The sequence below is a fragment of the Saccopteryx leptura genome, chromosome 4 (assembly GCF_036850995.1).
Source record: "Saccopteryx leptura isolate mSacLep1 chromosome 4, mSacLep1_pri_phased_curated, whole genome shotgun sequence".
NCBI classification, from domain to species: domain Eukaryota; kingdom Metazoa; phylum Chordata; class Mammalia; order Chiroptera; family Emballonuridae; genus Saccopteryx; species Saccopteryx leptura.
Window position 1 is genome coordinate 50,229,868 of NC_089506.1, and position 21,425 is coordinate 50,251,292.

Here is a 21,425-nt window from a genome sequence, read left to right on the forward strand (position 1 = left end):
AGAGAGCCACTGCTAAATCTTGGTGTATATACTTCCAGGGTTTCCCATTTACACATATACACACAAAATTATACAGATATGTGAATGATATATATTTAAATATAACTTCATATACATGACGTAGCTTGAGATCAGACTATGTACATATTGTTTTGTACCCCAAATTTTCTTTCTTAATGAAATAAAATGAAAATAGTTTTCCATATTACTAAATATTGAAATACATAATTTTTAATGACTATGTGGTACTTGGTATGTATATGTTATCATTTACTCAAGAATCTGTCAGACTTTTAATCTGTTCCCAGTTTCCCCGCAATTTTAAATATCACTGCATTGCATCTTTTTATATCCATTCTTAGCCACTTCTTTGTTTCCTTAGCATGTTCTGTAAGCAGAATTCCTAGATTATGAACATTTTTAATATTCATGCTCTTGCTTGTTTTGTTGTTCATCTCCTATGTACCCCCTTTTTGAGAGAGAGAGTGAGAGAGAGAGAGGGAGAGAGAAGTGTAAACTCCTAGTTTAGTCACTTTAGTCATTCATTGATTGCTTCTCATACCTTCCTTGAGGTGGGGGGTGAGGGGGACCTCTAGCCCAGCTAGTGACCTCTTACTCAAGCCAGAGACCCTTCCAAGCTGGTGAACCTGCACTAAAGCCGGATGAGTGCCCAGCAAAATTTTGGGGTTTTGAGCCTGGGACCTCTGTGCGCCACCACCTGTCAGGCTCCTGTGTACCCATGTACACAAAATTTACTCAGGATGGTAAACTCCTAGGTATCAGAGTTCATGCTTTTCTCAGCTTTCTATGTGCCACACTCACTTCATGGAACCCTGAGAAAAGGCTTGCATATTTCCATAGGGAAAGCAGGGGTTAGGTTTTAGCATCCCATATCTTGTTGGATCCAGAGCCCCAGAGGGAACTAAGTTCTCCGAGTACAATGACACCTCAGAGAATAAACACTCCTTATCTCAGTAGAGAACTTTTTAAGTTTCCTTCAGGAGTCTGAACTCTTGGGGGCTCTTTTTTTGGGGGGGGGTATATCCAACCTCGAACAGCAATGGTACAACATGGGCATTCACGGGCATGAGGGAGGTGCCATGGTCCCAACAACTTGAGCTACAAATAATTTCATTGGCTGCCACTGTAATTAAAAATAAAATAACTTTCTGGAGGTAACCTTGACTCATTTCTTCTTATTTCCTCTGCAGCAAGAGGACAGGGGGACTAAACGGTGGAGACAGAACTATTGCCTAGGACGGACCTGGGGGCTTCAGCAGGCAGCAGAAAGAGAGGGAGAGGGTTGGGGAAAGTCTAGACACGTTTCCTTTGATTGTCCTCCCTATTCCTTGCTCCTCCCTCCGTTCTCCCCTTCTCGTGATGGATACTCCCGCCTCGGACCAGAGCCCGGAGACGGTGGAGTTCAGCCCCGCCACTTCTTAGCTAAGTTTACAGCACTTAGCATCCGACGGGGCTGTTTTCAAGCGGCAAAAGCACTGGGAATGAACAGCTCCGGGTCTCGCCTCTCCCTTCTCGGTTCCCTCCTAGGGTTGGTTGGAAACTGAACGGAGACCGCGGAACAGCTCCTCTCCAGCAGTCCCGAACCGGCCCCGCCTGAGGCCCCGCCGGGCACTCGTCCCCCCACGGTCTCCCACCCTGCCCTCGCGGAGCTCGCCCGGAGCACGTCTCCCCAGGGGCCGCTGGGAAGGGTGGGCTGGCTCGCAGGGCCGGAGGAAGATGGCAGAGTAAGAGTCGGTGCTCACCCTCCCTCCCCGCCCGACTCCCTAAGCTCCTGCCCCGGCCCGGGCCGAAGGGTGCAGTTGAGCCCCCTTCCCCACGCCGGGAGGGCACCCTGTGGAGGGCCGCTCCGGGCACCCAGCCGCCTTCCTCCTCCCCGCGTCGCCAACTGTGGGCGGGGGGCAGCCGCTAGGGACGCTCGCGCCCCGCCAGCCCCGGCAGGCGGCAGGGCAGGCGGTTGCGGCCTAGGGCGCCGGCGGCTGCGAGCCTCCTCCCCCTCCCGGAAGCGCGGGGCGGAGTCCCCAGCCGGGCCGCGGGGGCGAGGGCGGGGGCGGGCGCGGGCGCGGGCGCGGGGGCCGGGCTGGGGCGGGGCGCGCTCGGCGCTCGCGGGCTCGGCCGTCTGTGCGCGCCCACTTCGGCTCCAGGCCGCCGGGCTCCAGCCGAGCAGCAGCGGGAGCGGCGGCAGCTCGCAGGGAGGCCCCGCGCGCCTCGCAGCCCCTCCCCGATACTGTGTATGGAGACGCCGTCCGCCACCCGCCGCTGAGCTACCGTCCGGCCCGGGACCCACGGGGGGCTGGGGTGGCCTCGGGCTCCGGCCCGCTCCGCCGCAGCCGGATTCGAGCTTGGCCGGCTGACCCCGCCGCCCGAGGACTGCGCGTGGCCCGCGGGCCTCGTCGCCCGCGTGAATCGCCGCGGCCCGGCCGTCCCGTCCCAGGAAGTGGCCGTCCTGCCGGCCATGGCTCACTCTCCAGTGCAGCCGGGCCTGCCCGGCATGCAGGTAGGCAGGCTCCGGGCCGCCGAGGGCAGGGATGCGCGGGCCGGGGCGGAAGCGGGGAACTTGGCGGTGTAAACACGGCGCTCCCTCCCCCCCCCCCGCGCGGCCCCTTCCGGGGTCGCGCCGGCCTCTCGCGCCGCGCTCCCGGCGCTCCCGGCGCCCCTGCCCGGCGCCGCGGCCGGCTCTCGGGCCTGGAAGGGGGCGCGGGGACCTGGGGCCGCGGCCTGGAGGCGGCCGGGAAGGGAGGTGGGGTGCCGGCCGCCTCGCCCTCCCCGCTACCCTGTTCCCCCAGCGCCTCGGAGCTGCAGGCTCAGCCCCAGCCCCGGGGAGCAGCGATGTGGGGAAATGCCCTTGGAGGCCCGGCGCGGGCTCTGGGCCCAGCGGGCGGGCGGGCGGGCGGGCGGGCGCGGGGTGGCGGAGGCCCCTGTCTCTCCCGGCCAGTGGGCGGTAAAGTTGAGAAGCGGGAGGGGAGTCCGGGACGCGCCTGGACTCGTCCTGGGCCCGGCCGGGCGGAGGAGGTCGGGCGGGGTGGAGGGAGATGCAGCTGCCAGCCTCGCTCCCAGCGCGTCTTTCCGCGCGTTTCATTTTGGTGCAGACCGGGGGGAAAGCGCGAGCCGGTAAACCTGGCACGGGGACTCCCTTCGACAGCAGGCACTCGAGTGTCCCGAGCCGAGGCTGACCCGCCGACCCCGGGACACTGGGCTTTTTTACTTAGAGACTTGATTGGATCCAGATGAGTTCCTTCTCAGCAAACCTCTTCGTGGATACTTTGTGGCATCTTGGCCTACCAGTGACTTGGGGGTGGGGGTTGGATTTCAAATTTACATGAATGCATTCAAGTTTTTTTCTATTGGGGACTGTTTTTCGCCTTTTGAAAAATAAAACCACCATCCTTGGCTAATTTGTAATGTTTGTAAGCGCATAAATGGTGGCAAAATGATTAGGATTAAAATCTCACGATGAAGTTAGGGTATGTTCTTAAAGTTTTGCTCTCCCAATTTAGCTAAGTGAGTAGGCCTAAGACAACCACCACGGGACCCAAGTGGATTATTTATTTTACAGACATCTACTGGCTCATTTTCTCTTTCTTTGCTCCTGAGGTCTAAGAGGAACAGGGCTGGGAGGCAGATCGCTTTCTCTCTTCTTTTTTTAAGTCATAGAAAGAAAACTAGATTTCATTGTTTAGGTTTGAAGTAGATAGTAACATAATATTGCCTGAATTTTAGTGCGAGGTCTTTTTTCTTTTCTTCTGCTCTCTTTTTTATTAGGAGTACCAGATAAAGTTAATATCTTAAGGATGTGCTTCAAGAAAACTGCCCTTGAATAAAGAGTTTTAAAACTCAACAGACTTTTAAAACCTAGGCTTCTGCTGACTGCTTAGGTAAAAATGAGATGTGGTTTCTTGGTATTTCCTAAAGTTCCTGCTTGGGTTTGGAAAGCAAGGTGAATTGGGTGAAAAATTATTTTCCACCAGTAGAGCAAGAAGGCCTTCTCATAATGATTAAAAAATTTTTTTTTTACTCAGTACTTCCTTTAGACTGACTTTAATGTTGTGTTAATCAGGTTGCAATAAATGCCTCCCTTAGAGTTTACCCTTAGGCCTTCATAGAAAGAGAATCATCAGCTTGGAAAGGTACTCAGAGCTCCACTGGCTGATGCCCTGTAGTCGGTATCAGATGGTCACCAGGTGGTATCTGGTCTCAGTACTTTTTTTGTCCTTTCTTTTTTTTCAATAGTATGGACTCTTTTTAAATCTTGAGAAAAGAAGGTGAATTTTCTTTAATAATTTTGTCTCCAAAACGTATGTGTTTCCTAGGTAACATTACAAGGGACTGATTTTTCTTTAAAAGCTGGTAAGTTTTTATTTGGTTGAAACACCGAATTTGCAGCTGTTACAGTTTTAGAGCTGTGAAGGTGACTTCTGACAGTCATCCCAGCATTTACATCTACACATTGTATGACACTGTGTTTGTATTGTGCAGTTAATTGTTTTTAGTGTGCCATTTGGGAACAACATTCCCTTTTCTTCCTCCCACTCCCCCAAAACCCCGACAAAAAACAAGCACATTTCCTACTTTGAATTAGCAGCTACTGCTGTCTCCCAGGGAGGCTTTACTCAAGAGTTGTTGAAGATTAAGTTACAGGCACGCCTGCCTTTGAGTGTTGTCTAGGATAAAACAGAACTACTAACCCTTCTTTCTGTGCCCTGTCCTGAGACATCTCACATCCCTTCCTTTTTTCCTCTCTCTTCTCCTGACCAAGGTGAATAAGGAGTTAAAAATGTCAAAGACAGCAGAGTGAATTGGCAGCCTAGGCAAAGATGCTTAAAAAAATAAATGTGAATAAAAGAACATTTTAGTATAAACATCATTTTCCACTGTCTTGCAAATCATTTTTATGCCTCTTGATTTTTCCCAGTACTACTTGAAGTGTAGGTATTATTTATGCCATTTTCTAGGTGTGGAAACCAACATAGACTAATTGAATTGACCAAAGAGAGAGTGTTACGTGGCAAATTTGTGACTTGAAACCAAGTTATTTTCTACCTTCAAGACCATACTCTTTACTATGTTGTATTATTGTTTTATTATTACTTTTGCAAAAATTAATGTTAATTTCCTTCCAACTTGGGTTTGATGGAGAAATTAGAAATATGAGATCAGTGTTTTATTTATTCAATCAGCAGTTGTTTTTGAACATTCATGTGCCAGGTCTTAGATGACTGATGACTGTAAATCTGAGTGACTTACCATTTTTAATAAATATTTAATGAAGGTTGCTAGGGGCCTTTTTTTCTTTACCTTCCACAGCCCAGTTTCCTATTAGCATAGTGGGAAAAATAGAAATCGTGAACTGAATGTAGTAACTACAAATAGACATGAAGAAATTAGGTTGATTTGTGAATTTAACTACATGCTGTCCTTCATTGAACATACGGTGTCACTGAATTAAGATTAAAAGAAAATCAAGCTTAAGTTTGGAGGCAGGGAAATATAGTTTGCATAAGTTGTAATTTAAAAAGAATCAGATTTTGGTTTATAAATTTCTATTACAGAGTTTTATCAGTCACTTAAACTTTTCTGAACCATGACCCATGTAAGAAATATATTTTATATCACGGCCTGAAACAAAAGTTTTGAAGCCAGTCTTAATGCTTACTACTTGTGAAGTAGTTATGTGATGTATTTTATTAAAAAAATAAGCTAGTTGGAACAGTAAATTGATTTCACAGCTGAGTGGTTTTGACCCAAGTTTGAAAGATACTGATTAGTTATGTCACGTGTAATATGGCCTGAGTTCAGGTAAGCATCTTTTGAGGATGTCATAAATTTAAGATATTCTGATTTTTGAAAGTACAGACACTTTACAGGAATACCTAGAAAATGAAAAGTTTTACTGGTTAGCATCATCTTTCTGTTTCTCTAGCTCCTTGGAGAAACCTTTGCCTGAGAATGCCCCTTTGTGTAGGGAGAGTGAGAAAGATATTTAATGGCCAGTTTTGGATGCATTGGGGGCTTTTCTCAAGTGTTCTTGCTTACCCTGGGGAAATCTGTGTGCTCTGCAAAACTGGGAAATGAAGGCAAACAGAAGGACAGCTGCATTTAATTGTGGCTTAAGTGCTCTTGTCCTTTTTTCCCCTCTTAGTGTCACATTTCCAAAGTTATTTCCCCATTTCCATACAAGAGGCCTCTCCATGGTCAGCCTGTTAACATCTGCAACCTGGGAGAAAGGTTGGTATGTTACAGTGTGTGGACATTTAGGGTATTTGTGAGATTTAGTTAAAAAAATTTTTTTAATTTATTGATTTTAGCAAGAGAGGAAGGCAGAGAGAGAGAGAAAGAGAGAGAGAGAGAGGAAGGAGCATTCATCTGTTCCTGTATGTGCCCTGACCAGGGACTGAACCAGCAACCTCTGCACTTCCGGACGATACTCTGACCAGTGGAACTGTCTGGCCAGGGCAAGAGACTTAGGTTGATTTAGGTTCTTGAAAGCACCTTGAGGGAAATACTGAACTGTAGAATGTGGCCTGGTGTCTTAGAACATGACTAGATGGGGAGCCCTCACTCATGCAATACATTTGTCTATGGAGTGTGGTCCAGGGGCAGTGGGAGGTGTAGCTGAGAAACTCCATTGGACCTGTCCTCACTAAGTCAGCAGCCTGCGGCTGCTTCAGAAAGCAGAGGTGTGTGGTTGGAAAGCTGATTCTCAAAGCTGGGGGTGGAGGGGCACAGCCCCAGGGAAAGGGACCTGCCTTTCTGGCTGCAGTGGGGTAATCTTTTTGAGTGTCCTATACTTTAGGAGCCCTTCTTTTTCATTTGCAGGTGGTGGGAGAAGGTGAAAGGAGTTGGGTTCTGGGAAGTACTGGGCTGCTGGCTTGGAAGGCAGTGGTGAGAGGAACTTCAGGATACTGAGAGTAGGAGTGGAGAAGGCTGAGTGGTTGGAGGTCTCTGGTGTCAGTATGATGGCCCAGGTGGATCTTTTTTTTTTTTTTTTTTAAGTGAGAAGAGGGGAAGATAGACTCCCACATGCACCCTAACTGGGATTCATCTGGCAACCCCCATCTGGGGCCATGCTTAAAACCGAGCTATTTTTAACACTGGAGGTGGAGGCTCCAGGAACCATCCTCAGCGCCTGAAGTCGATGTGCTGGAACCAGTTGAGCCATGGCTGTGGGGTGGGGGTGGGGAGTGGTGAAACATATGGTCTCTTCTCATGTGCCCTGACTGGGAATTGAACCCAGGACTTCCACACGCTGGGCCAACACTCGACCACTTAGCCAACCGGCCAGGGCCTTAGGGATATTCTTGACAGTATTTCATATAGAACCAAGTGAGCTGCAAGTAGGAATCGATCTGATTAGTTTTTCTAGGCAGCTAATGTAGCACAAGAGAGTTGGGGTTAAGTGGCAGCCATTGTCATTGCATTCTTGTTCTTTTTTGTAAATTTTGTCCTCATCTTTGAGCTATAACTAATGCTTGGAGCTGAGCTTACTTATTTGATGCATGTTTTCATTGCTTTTCAGTTGAGCAGTATTTTTCTAGGAGCTTAGTTCAAGATGTAGTGTAAGTAGTTAACTGAAGAAATGAGTGTTGGTTGTTGCTGCTGCTTTCTAGTGTATTTTTACAGTCACGCTGAAGCCAGAGTCTGATGATCTCTTGAGAAACATGCCACTTGACTCTCTTATTTGGGTGACTTCTCCCAGTGATTCAGAATTGCCTGCTTGAGAACTTGTACCTGCAGGAAACTGACCACACCCAACCAACTCTTCTGTGGCTTTTTTTCTGCTTTAACTGAGCACTGTTAACATTAATGGAATCTTGTGGCAGGAGTGCAGGAAATAGAAGTTGCTCTTTGATATCCCTCTTGCTGCTTAGTGTCAACCACTGTCCTCGTACCAGTCATTTCCCATAATCATGTTTTTTCATTGCATTGTATTTAAAATTATTAGTGCCAAATGTTTTGGGAAAAAGAAAAACGGCTATTCCAACACCTGGCTTCTGGGGGTTGAAAAAGGAGTTTCCTTATCTGAAACTGGGTTTTCTAGTTTCCAGGGTTGAGATTACAGCAAGTAAAACAAGATGTACCTTTGTTTGCTACAAAGTATAAAACATCCCAGATTATGAATTATAGATACCCTATGTACATACCCCTGAACAGCACAGCCAGTATAGACTAGACGCAGGGGTCCCCAAACTTTTTACACAGGGGGCCAGTTCACTGTCCTTCAGACCGTTGGAGGAGGGCCGCCACATACAGTGCTCCTCTCACTGACCACCAATGAAAGAGGTGCCCCTTCTGGGAGTGCGGCGGGGGCCTCGGGCCGCAGTTTGGGGACGCCTGGTAGAGGGACCTTTCATTATGTTCTCATGAGAGTTCTTGGTTAGCAAAAGGAATCTTTTATTTCTTAATGTTTACTTTATTGATTTTAGAGAGAGAGGAAGGGAGAGAGAGAGCACGAGAGACAGACGGATAGGAACATCGATCTGTTTCTGTATGTGCCTTGTCTGGGGATCGAACCAGCAGCCTCTGCGTTCCTGGGCACTGCTCTAATCAACCGAGCTATCTGGCCAGGGCAGCAAAAGTGACCTTATCTGTTCAGCATCCTATTGGTATCTGAATAAGTTGTGGGAACATTTCAAGTTTTACATTAATGCTTACCAAATATTTGGCTAGTGTTTTATCTTCCTAGTATTTTAAGTCTCTTTCTGTTTTTAAAAAGACTTTTAGGTTTTAAGATTTGAAAGGACCACACAGACCCAAATCCTTTTATAAATTTTTAATTATTTAGGATTTTTACTTAGATCTTATTAAAGAAATTATACATGTTTTAAAGAGTCAGATGGCTTCATAAGGTTTGTTTGGAAAGATAGCAATCAGTTCCTTGCTCCCATTTCCTCCTCCCCAAAGGCAGCCAGTTTGATCTCTCTTAGCTGATTGTTACTCCTTTGTTTATAAAGAACATTAAAAAATTGCTGCTACTTATTTTCTAGTTACATTTTTTCTGAGGATGAGGATTTATTTCTCTTTTTGCCTCCTTCATTCTCATGTTACCTCCCCTATGTATTTTCCAATATAGTTACATTGTAACTTTGGTTAGGTCAGTGTGAACATTAATGTGACAGTGTAAACAGTATTCACAGGCCAGCCATTAATAAATCAGGATTACTTTTTAAATCTTCTTTGGAAGTTGCCTTTTAGTAATGTACTTAGCTCTGACTCCTATAGCAAAATAGCATAGATTGGGTGAACATTTATTTTTCACAGCTCGGGAGGCTGGAAGTCTAAGATAAAGGTGCTGATAGATTCAGTGGTGAGAACTTGTTTTTTGACAATGTCTTATTGTGGTGTCCTCACATGGCAGGAGGGGCAAGGGAACTCTCTAGGGCCTCATTTATAAGAGCATTAATTCCAATCCCCATGACCTAATCACCTCCCAAAGGCTCCAGCTCCTAATAAAATCACATTGGAGGTTAGGTCTCAACATCCAAGCTTTGGGGGACGCAAACACTGAGTCTCTAGCAAGTCTTTTTTTTTTTTAATTATTTTTATTTATTTATTCATTTTAGAGAAGAGAGACACAGAGAGAGACAGGGACAGAAGCAGAGAGAGAAGGGGCTCAGGAGCAGCAAGCATCACTCCCATATGTGCCTTCCCTGGGCGAGCCCAGGGTTTTGAACCTGCGACCTCAGTGTTCCAGGTCCATGCTCCACTGTGCCATCACAGGTCAGGCCTATAGCAGTTCTTCAACTCCAAACTTGCAACAGCTGTTGAAGCCTCTTAGGAAGTCCAGGGAGAGCATCAGTTTCACCATTCTGCAGAAGTCTTCCCATGAGCCTTCAGACCTGCTTGGTGTGGACTGACCACCTTTCGCACTCAGTGTGCTGCTGGCTAACTTCCTTCGTTTTTGTCCTCTGGATTCTTCGGCTACTCTATGTTGGATGGCTTGGGTTTTTTTTTCTTTTTTTTTGTCTCCTGTCATCTTTCTTGGTTTACACCCTGGTGTTGGAACATATTTTGCAGTGCCTTCCTGGGGGTGGAGTCCTTGGGAGATAGGATTTTTGAGGACTTGGATATCTGAAAATTTCTTTATTTTTACGTTTTCCTTCTGTTGCTATTTTGGCATGTGATACAGTCATAGGGTGGAAATTATTTTCTTCCAGAAGGTTGAAGGCATTTCTTCTCTGTTAGCTTCCAGTGTTGCAGTGCCACACCAATACCAGATTCTGTGTACACAGCTATTTTGTTCTTCGTGAACTTCATAGGATCCAATTTTTTTCTTGTCACCTTCACTCACATGTTATCTCCCTTCCCTCTCCCCAACTTCAGATCTAAGGTTTGCCAGTGACATATCTTGGTATGGGTCTATTTTTCTTTCTTTTGTGATAGGTACTTTTAGACCCCTTTAATCTGGTACCACTAGTCTTTTTTGTTGAATTATTTCTTGGATTCCCCTCCCCCTGCATTTTTTTGGTTCTCTCTTTTTGTAAACTTTATTGGATATTGGACCTTAGGGACTGGTCTTCAAATATTCTTACCTGTTTACACCTAATTTCCATCTCTTCCCCCCTTGCCTTTTGGGATTGTCTTGACTTTATGTTCTAGCTCTTCTAATTAAGTATTTCATTTCTGCTCTTGTTCTGTAAATTGTAAGAGCTCTTTTTGGTCCTCTGAATGTTCTTTTATTATAGCGTTCTTTTCTTCTTGCAATTATCTGTTATGTTTCCTCAAGTATGTTAATTGTTGTATTTTTTCCCCCATAGAGTCTCTTCCCCCATCCACCCCTTTCTTGGTTGGTTTTGGTCTCTTGTTTTTGTGGTAAAGGCCACTTTCAGATACCCTCTCTTGTTCACGCATGTGCGGGGGGCGGCTACCAAGATGGCTGGAAATCTGAGCCCTTGATTGGGGCCTTTTAAAAAACCATAGTGTGCCTACTAGACAGGAGAGTTGAGGAATGGCCTATGTCAATTTCTTTAGCTTTATATACATTTCTCATTCTTGGGGAAGCCTTCCCTGTAGCCTTCTGACCTTCTCCCATCTTGGACTGGTCGTTCTTGTTCACACTGATGTATCCCTCAGATTGATGCCTGGTGCCTTCTCTGGTCCGAGGCTCCTGCCCACCTGACTGCAGGGTGGAGGGAAAGGACTGAGTGTTGGTACAGGGTTACACGGCTTCCTTCTGTGCTGGAAACCCTCAGTTTTCCTTTCCTAGGAATATGCTTTCAGTTGTCTCTTGATAGGAAAGGCAGGAAGCAGTTTCCTGGCTGTGAGGAGTGGGGAAGTCAGTCCAGGTATCTGACCACTTTAATTTCTCCTTGTTTTAGGAGCTCCTTTCCAGAGGTACCTGGGCTGCCAATTCCTGAGGTTTGGAGATTTGGCACTATGGAGTTGATTCTCTGCTTTTTCTACTTGTTTAGCATTTGTTTTCTCCTCTCTTTCTTTCTTCCCACCACCACTTTCCAGCTTCTGGAATTTCATTGCTGTTCGTCTTCTCTCCCCTCCTGGTACACAGTGTTAGTCTCTTAGGAAATCCTCTTTTTTTTTTATTTTTAGTGGGACTTCAGGATTAACCAAAAGAGATGCACAGGCTCAGTGTGCTCTCTACCTGGAAGGCAGTGTCCTTCCATTTATAGATGAATGAATGGAACGAATTGAATTTGATTTCCAATGTCAGGACTGCTTGGGGCCCAGGGGTGGGGAAGGACTCCTCAGCCACACTGTTAGCCTCATCTGCAATTGTGACTTCTGTTTTATCTCTGTAACTAAACAGCAATATAAACATGCTTGTTTTTTCATCTCTTAACTGTCAGTGACCTCTATCTCCCCAACTTGAACGGAGAACCTGTTTTCCTGCATTCTATCTCACTTACTGGTCTTAAGACCGTGATGGTGAACCTATGACATGCGTGTCAGCACTGACACATGTAGCCCTTTTTGATAACACGCTGCCGCAGGCAGCCACATACCAGAAAAGTATGGGGCCGCATGCCGAGAAGGACATTTCATCCTCGGCTCCTGCACGGCCAGGTGCAGTAGCTGAGGATAAAACATTTGCTGTAGTGGAGACACTCTGTGCCGGAGGTCTGTAGGCCAAAACAACAGAACTCCGGCACAGAGTGTCTAGTTCTGGGACTTCCGGTTAGGCCGTTAGGGGATCTTTGACCTCACTTCCGGCCGGCGGAGCAGAGAGCAGCAGAATGCCACAGGGGGACGCACCTCTGGGGGCCCTGTGATCGCCATTACCATCAACCACATAACCACAGCAACCATCATCCAATCTACTATTCTGGGGTGTCGTGGATTTCTAATTGATCATCATTAGTGAGATAAGTGAGGGGGAGGCTGGCAGAGGAGAGGACCTGTGCTATGGGTGCCGTTTCCCGCCATTAGAAATAGCAGCAGCCATCTTAATTTACATAAGATGCAACTTGCAGAATTTCAAGACAGCATCTGGGCTCAGGTGTTTGTCGATTTGAGGTCAAAGATTAAGAATCTGGAAAGGTGCTGCTTGGAGTATCAAGAGGAGTGCCACTACGAACAGGAAATTTGGAGTGCCTGGAACCGATTACCAGACACTTTTAGCACCCTGAAAAATAGAGCAATGGCTTTACTCACAATTTTTCCCTTTACGAACTTTTGTGAGACCTTATTCTCAGCGTTAAATAATATCAAAACCAACAAAAGAAACAGATTGACAGATGAAGTTAGTAGCGCTTGCTTGAACTATACAAAATACCAACCTTCAATTGAAGATTTAGCCAATGAAATTCAGCAACAAAAAAGTCACTAATAGGCAGGTGTTAAAGAATTCCCCCTTCCCCTCACTTATCTTAGTTCTTGGCACCCCACACAAGTTAAATAATATCAAGACCAACAAAAGAAACTGACTTACAGATGAACAAAGAAGTCACTAAGCAGGTAAGTTAAATAATTAGTTTTTGGTTTATTGAATAGTTATATATTACAATTATACATTTTTGTTATTTAAACTATAAATATCGCGAAATTATGGTTTTTTTCTCGCAGTGACACACCACCTGAGTTATGCTCAGTTTTTTGGTGAATTTTGACATACCGAGCTCAAAAGATTGCCCATCACTGTCTTAAGATCTTGTGGGCACAGACCCATTTCAGGGAGCCATCTCTGGAGAAACATTTGCTTAAGTTGATTAATGTTTTGAGGGCTCCGCCCATGGACCACAATTAAGTGTCTGCTTCTTGGGAGGGCAGCAGAGGCAGCGCCAGTCATGGCTGCATGTTTTGTGGCTGTCCGTACAGGACTTGGACACAGATGCACGGCAGATGTTGAATAGCTTGTAGGGACGGGGAGGAAGGAGTACTGGAGTCTGTGGCAGATCCATTTGCCACTAGTCAAAGGCTGATAAGACTCAGGCGTGGAATGACCAGGTGTCTCTGCATGCTCAGTGCATGGCCACAAGCTTGGGCGCTGCACAAGGCTACTCCTTAAATACTTGACGTTAATAGATGAATGACAAGGGTGCACGGAGAAACAGAATGCTGTTCTTGGGGATACTGCCTTGAAATGATTTCCTACTTAAGGACAAAGAACTTTTTTGGGGTAGAAATTTACAGTGGTAAACCACACAGTGAAAATGAAAAGCAGTCCAGGACTTGATCAGGTGTTAGCTATTTTAGGCAGTTTTGCAGAATTTTAAAATCATTTTCAGTGTGGTAATTTAAAGTTGCTAAATTGCTACCTGAACTCCTGATGAACTGAGAACCTGCTGAATAAAGGTATTGTTTGAACATTCTTTTAGTGTATTCATACACTTACATTGTACCAAACATTTCTTGAGAGGTAATTTAAAAAGAAAACGATTTGTAAATACAAAGAATTACTCACTTCCTCAGTAGTTCCTACTGGTAGGGGGGTTTTGTTTTTCCTTCTGCTTCCCTCAGTTACCTGAGTAGATAACTGGGAAAGTAAACATGCCTTTGGCCTTGCTGTATTGATGTCAAGACAATAAAAATTTGTTGCCCCTAGTGGAAAGCCTTGTAGGAAAGGGAACTGAATTTTATTGCATTCTCCCAAGGGCCAGGCATTGTGGTAGACTGCTTATGCCCTTGGGTATTCCTTAGGGCCTCTGCCCAGGGCAAGGTTGTTACATTAGTTTTACAGATTACAAACCTGAGGTTTAGGAAGCTTGACCAGGGCCCCTCTGTTAGAAAATAGCCCAGTTAGTATTAGAGCTTTAACTTATGGTGCAAGTATTTGTCTTCTTTTGTTTCTTTACACCAGAATGCCTTCACCAGGCATTTCAGAGCTTGCCCTCCATCCTCTGGGCTCCCGTGAGCTCCTTCTTGTTTCACTGTGCATACAGCTTCCATAAAACCATTCCAGTCAGGGCTGGTAACTCATGGTATATTTAGACACTTATTTCCACTATTATTTTTGACTTTTAAAGAAGAGTTTGTTCATGTTCCAGTATTTCCCCCCCTTTCTTTTAAGCAAGAGAGACAGAGACAGACAGGAAGGGAGAGAGAGAAGCATAAATTCTTTGTTGCAGCACCTTAGTTGTTCATTGATTGCTTTTTCATATGTGCCTTGACGGGGTGGGGTGTGTGTGTATGCGTGTGTGTGTGTGTGTGCATGCACGTGTGTGCCCACCAAGCCAGTTACCCTTTGCTCAAGCAAGCGACCTTGGACTTCAAGCCAATGACCATGGGGTCATGTCTATGATCCCATGCTCAAGCCAGTGACTCTGTGCTTAAGCTGGTGAGCCTGTGCTCAAGCTGGTGACCTCCGGGTTTCGAACCTGGGTCCTCTGTGTCCCAGGCTGACGCTCTCTCCACTGCGCCACCGCCTGGTCAGGCCCAGTATTGTTTTTAATTGGCACCTTGGAAGTTAGAATTGTGGGTATTAGGGGACTTGGACTTGAAGATGTTTTTCCTGTTCTATCCTTTATTTCTGTTCTCTCTAGAGATAAAGCCCTTGGGCCTTCCTGAGCCCTTAGGCCCTCCCTTTTACTGGTTTCTGTTTATTGTCTTATAGCCAGATTGTTTTGAACCATGAAGCAATATTAACTGAAAAATTACCTTGTAAATCGAGCATAATTGTTTTAAAATTTTAGCAGTTATTTTTGTCACCTGGAGGGCTTTATAAGATGTGGTCTGCTGACTGTAGGCCTGGGATTTTCATTTCTAATTTTCTAGTGTGTGGCTGCCCAAGGGACTATACTTTGAGACAGGATACCCCTGGATTCCTTAGCTTTGTAGTCCCTAGTAAGCTGTTATTTATATCACTTTGACTCTTTTTCTTAATTTGATTTTAAAGAAAGACCTTCAAAGAAGATCTCTCCCAACCAGCCAGTTCCTCCTCAATGTCAGGGCACAGGCCCTTTGATGATGGCCTGCTGGGGTTGGGGTCCAATTAGGAAATGAATGAGCTTTCTATGGGCAGACCTGATTTTCTTTTCTTGTAATTGTTCTGTTTAACACCTAATTGAAGATAATGCATATGTCTCTGAATTGGAAAAGAATATTCTGGACTAATAGACTTTAATGTTTGGGATGTCAGAGGTTTTATGCTTTTACGAATAATAAGTTGACTTGATGTTTAAAAAAATGATTTGTATTAGCAGTCTTTTATTAAAGTATAATGCAATTAGCCAGACTTTGATCATACCAGACTTGCTTATTTGAGGTATTTTGGGGGGGATGATTTGTATTTTTTTTAAATAAATAAATTTTTATTAATTTTAATGGAGTGACATCAATAAATCAGGGTACATATATTCAAAGAAAACATGTCCAAGTTATCTTGTCATTCAGTTATGTTGCATACCCATCACCCAAAGTCAGATTGTCCTCCGTCACCTTCTATCTAGTTTTCTTTGTGCCTCTCCCCCTCCCCCTCCCCCTTTCTCTCCTTCCCTCCCCTCGCGGCCCCCCCCCCCCCGTAACCACCACACTCTTGTCCATGTCTCTTAGTCTCATTTTTATGTCCCACCAATGTGTGGAATCCTGCAGTTCTTGATTTTTTCTGATTTACTTATCTCCGTATAATGTTATCAAGATCCCACCATTTTGTTGTAAGTGATCTGATGTCATCATTTCTTATGGCTGAATAGTATACCATGGTGTATATGTGCCACATCTTCTTTATCCAGTCTTTTTTTTTTTTCTCAGTGATTAAAGCCTTTAAGCAAACTCTTGGCCAATACAGCAAGAATCCATAAAAGAGTAGTGTCCTTAACATGTTCACCAAGTCCAAGTTGGCCCCAACACCATGCCAAATCCCTGTTAAATGCAACCCAACCCCAGTTCAGTCTGTTAAGAGCTGTCCTAAGGAGCAGGAGTCCGGGAAAAGTCCACATCCAGGAAAAGTCCACATCCAGGAATTGTCACAATTCTATACTTTGCAGCTCACGTCCAAGTCCCAATGACTGCTGCTTCTAGCTGGTAATGATTCAGGTAGACTGGAAAAGCCATCTGCAGCATGTGTGGAGATGGAGCTTCTGTTCTCCTCTGCCAGTCTTGGTGTGGCTTCTTCAGTGTTCCTTGGTTGAAGAGTCCTCTTAGTTTAGTCCAAAGTTGGTTTTTCCAGATGATAGTTCTTAAAATTATTTTGTTTTCCACTTTGGTTCTGGGAGGTGGATGTTGGTACGTCCGCCTACTCCAGCGCCATCTTGTCTTCTCTTCTGGATTTTTTCGCTGTATTTTTTTCTTTTTTAAAAGTGCATTGTAATTTTTCTGTTTATTATGGCTTTTTTTTTTAAGTAAGTGAGAGGAGGGGAGGCAGAGAGACAGACTCCTGCATGCACCCTGACCAGGATCCACCCAGCAAGCATCCTTTGGGCTTTGCCCATCTAGGCTGTTGCTCTGTTGCTTGGCAGCTGAGCTATTTTTGGCATCTGAGGTGATGGCCATGGAGTGTCCTCAGTGCCCAGGGCCAACTCGCTCAAACCAGTTGAGCCATGGCTGCAGGGGATGGGGGACAGGGAGGGGTGGAGAAGCAGATGGGCACTTCTCCTGTGTGCCCTGACTGGGAATTGAACCCAGGACATCCACACTCCAGGCCAACGCTCTACCACTGAGCCAACTGATCAGGGCAGCTTTTTTCAATATAAGGTAAAGTGGCAAATTAAGTATACTTAGGGGCTGGACTGTGACAGGAAAGGAAATTGTGAGATTTGGATGCCTTTCCTTTGCCAGTGATGAATCTGGTCTTTGAAAAACCCAGTTTGTGCCATTCAGAATGCTTTCCTCTGTATTGTCTTCAAGAGAAAATGTAGCACTTACAAGTGAAACTGCTTTATTTCCTGGCATTAGTCACACAGGCTGTCTATATTTATCTGTGAAGCTGGTGGGGATGTGATTGAAGTGTGTTCACCTAATAATAGTGGTGGTCTCAGGTCATAACTCCCAGAGGGACCTGGGCCCATCAGTGCCAGCGACCTGAGGGTGTGACCCTAGATTTTGTGGGATGGAATTTCTTCTCATCATAAGCATGAAGCAGAGTCATATTATAGAGTGATCACATAATTTAAAACAATTTTGAGTTGAAAAGCAGTTTTCCCAGTCATCTACTGAACTCTTTCCTCTTCGATGAATTATTGTATGTATGGAGCAAATAGTTTCTTTAGAGCAGACTTTCTCAGCTCTCCGCCCTCCCAAATATGTATGTACATATATACTTAGGTACATATGTGCATGTAGAATGTGTTATTTTTTTCATCATTGTAATCTGACTTTATCAGTAAGTAGTCTACAAGAAGCTTCTGCTAAAGCACTTCTGGTCAGAATTAATTTTCCTATTTCTTGGTCAGGGCACACAGAAGCGCTTCTGCTTCTCCACCCCTCCCCCTCTTACTTCTCTCTCTCCTTTTCCCCCTCTCTCTCCCTCCCTCCTGTCCCCATCCTGCAGCCATGGCTGGATTGGAGTGAGTTGGCCCTGGGCGCTGAGGATGGCTCCATAGCCTCTGCCTCAGGCACTAAGGTTGATTTCTGAGCAACAGAGCAGTGCCCCAGATGGGCAGAGCATCGCCTCCTAGTGGGCTTGCCAGGTGGATCCTGGTAGGGGTACCTGCGGGAGTCTGTCTCTCTGCTTCCCCACCTCTCACTGAATAAAAAAATAAGATAAAAATTTTCCTATTTTCAAAAGGAACAAAATCCTCAACATCCTGAAAAATAATTAGGAATGAAAGTTAAGATAAAATATTATAAGCCTTTTTATTTTATTATTTTTTTAGGTGAGAGGAGGGGAGATAGTGAGGCAGACTCCAGTCAGGATCTACCTGGCAACCTCATCTGGGCTGATGCTCAGTACTGAGCTATATTTAGCACCTGAGGCTGCTGCGCTGTAACAAGCTGTCCTCAGTGCCTGGGGCTACACTCAAACCAACTGAGCCACTGGCTGGGGGAGAGGGAGAGGAAGAGAGGGGTTGCTTCTCCTGTGTGCCCTGATGGGGAATTGAACCCAGGATGTCCATATGCCAGGCTGATGCTCTATCCACTGAGCTCATGGCCAGGGCAAGTCTTTGTAAAATGATAAAATTCTCAGTGTTCTTATACAAGGTGTGTTGTATAGATTATTTCTTAATATGTGAACCAAAGCAATAAAGTAAGGTTGTGAGACCCTGTGTTCATCCTTTATCAGAGTAGCTGCAATTTCCTTTGTTTCTGTGGGGAATTTGTTCTGGTAAGGCTCTTAGAAACTCAGTGAAAGGGCCCTCAGTTGCTTATCTGATGCAGTGTTTGAGCACCATTTCCTGTCCTGGCCATGTTGTCTGACCAGTCTATTAAAAAATAATGTGTAGCCTAACCAGGCGGTGGCGCAGTGGATAGGGCATCAGACTGTGATATGGAGGACCCAGATTTGAGACCCCAAGGTCGCCAGCTTGAGTGCGGGCTCATCTGGTTTGAGCAAAGCTCACCAGCTTGGACCCAAGGTCGCTGGCTGGAGCAAGGGGTTACTCGGTCTGCTGTGGCCCCATGGTCAAGGCACATATGAGAAAACAATCAATGAACAACTAAGGTGTCGCAACGAAAAACTGATGATTGATGCTTCTCATCTCTCTCCATTCCTGTGTGTCTGTCCCTATCTATCCCTCTCTCTGACTTTCTCTCTGTCTCTGTAAAAAAAAAAAGGTGAAGTAAGGAGCTGGAGATGGGTACAGAATTGGGAATTTTTTTCTACTCGGAAAAAATTCTCTCTATCCCCCTATTAAATTATTTTTAAAACAAGGCATCTATAATCCCATTACTAGAATAGCTGCTTTCTATTTTATTTTCTAGTCACTGTTTATGTACGTACATATCTTTAAATAATTGCAGTCATATGTAGGTGCACTTTATATTTTCCATTCAGAAATGGACCATGAATGTCCCCTATTTCCATACAGTTTTCCTGATGATTATTTTAATGCCGTCACTGACTTCCCTTCACCTCCTTGAATGCGAGGCATGCTTCATCTTTAGGACAGAATTATAGTCAGAAGCACATTCCTGTTAGAATAATCTTGCTGCTTTTTTTGCCTTTTGAAAAAGAAATAAAATGATCCCTTTTTCCCCTAACAGCATTATTAGAAAACGCTGTTAGTGTTACTTAATGAGGTTTTTGTAGTTAATTGCTTTGCCTACATTGAAAAGCTAGATCATTCACCCAGTAGTATTACAAATTCACCTTGGGGTTCTTGCCCCTTGCCCAGTGGTATTGTAAAGCAGAGGACACTACATGTGGACATGGGCCCACAAAAACTGTGCGTGAACCTGTATATGCGTGTGTGCACACGCAGAACTGTGAGCATGAACTCAGAATGACAAGGCCACTCTCCTTTCTGAGCCACCTCCAGGCCGTCAGTGAAGCGGCCTTAGGAAGAGGAATGGGGATTTCTGCCGGGCTGATACATTCTAATTATCCTTCAGATGAACACTTTGTGATATGATGAACAATTTTATCACGTGTGATAAATATTCCAGTTTAAAATAGCTTTTCTATCCTGTATGTTTTTTTAATTTAATTTTTTAAAGACTTTATTCATTTTAGAGAGGAGAGAGAAAGAGAAAGAAGGGGGGAGGAGCTGGAAGCATCAACTTCCATATGTGCCTTTACCAGGCAAGCCCAGGGTTTTAAACCAGCAACTTTGGTGTTCCAGGTGGACAGTTTATCCACTGCACCAACAAGGTCCAGTATGTTTCTTTTTGTTTTTTTTTCAGAGAGAGAGAGGGATAGACAGGGACAGACAGACAGGAACGGAGAGAGATGAGAAGCATCAATCATTAGTTTTTCATTGCGCAGTGGAACACCTTAGTTGTTCATTGATTGCTTTCTCATATGTGCCTTGACCGTGGGCCTTCAGCAGACCGAGTAACCCCCTTGCTGGAGCCAGCGACTTTGGGTTCAAGCTGGTGGGCTTTTTGCTCAAACCAGATGAGCCCGCGCTCAATCTGGCGACCTCGGGGTCTCGAACCTGGGTCCTCTTTATCCCAGTCCGATGCTCTATCCACTGCACCACCGCCTGGTCAGGCTGTTTCTTTTTAGTCTTTCTGTTTGATGAAAAGTTGTAGAAGGAAATTTGCAGGACTAGGATAGGCACATATATTGGGCTTAAAATGACTGTGAGTGGACATTTACCCCCAAATGAGACCAGTCTACTTTTGAACAATATCATAGTGTATGCAATTTAGGTGAGGGATCAGTAGTCATTGAAACAATACCATATTGTATATACATGTTTTCTTCCCATGCAAGGTACGTACATAGTGAGGGACTGCTGGCAATAGTGGTGACAGTGTTGAAGATGGGACACCAGGCACCTGGCTGCATGGAGCCCATTGGACTGGAGCAGCCAGTCTGTTAGGACTGAGACTGTGAACCATCCCCACATTACTTCAGGTGTTCCTGCAAATGGGTTCATATCAGCTTAGGTTTTCCCTCCAAGGAATTTATAAAGAACTGGATTTTCAGAATTTTGGATGAGACATGGACCTGTACTAGTATCCTTCTACTGCATGTGTGTATTTGTATGTATATGTATTTTTTTAATGAATTAAAAAACTTGAGAAATATAAAATAATAACATGAAAATTTAGCGTATTTGAATTTTGTTAGAATGCATTTGCTTTTTGCTTTATTCAAATTAAAAACTATATTGTATGATTTTTTAGGTTTAACTTTTTATGAGTGTAACATGGAAATGGAAACTTGAATAGAAGTACAGTCAAAGAAAAAGAGGAAGTGTTGTCAGACTGTCATAATGATCTTTGCTATATTAAGCTGAGAAGCTGTAAGTGTAGACTTTGAACATTTACCTTATAGTGTTTTATAAAACGGAAAAGTCGAGGGCTATATTAATATTTTGATTGGAATTTATTTCTATGACCAGCATTGTTAAAGTTTGATGCAAAATTTTCCATGTGTCAGAAATAAAGTTTAAAATCTGGGTAGTTCTAAC

The 21,425-nt window shown here is 44.8% G+C and overlaps 1 protein-coding gene across 1 annotated transcript in view; it reads left to right on the forward strand.

The window, feature by feature from the left end:
• The first annotated feature begins 2,096 nt into the window (after positions 1-2,096).
• Positions 2,097-21,425, forward strand: part of STK24 (serine/threonine kinase 24) — a 129,182-nt gene continuing 109,853 nt past the window's right edge. The window contains exon 1 of the mRNA XM_066380660.1: positions 2,097-2,515. Coding sequence (XP_066236757.1) covers positions 2,474-2,515 — 42 coding nt within the window. The 5' untranslated portion in view covers positions 2,097-2,473. The remainder of the gene's footprint in view (positions 2,516-21,425) is intronic.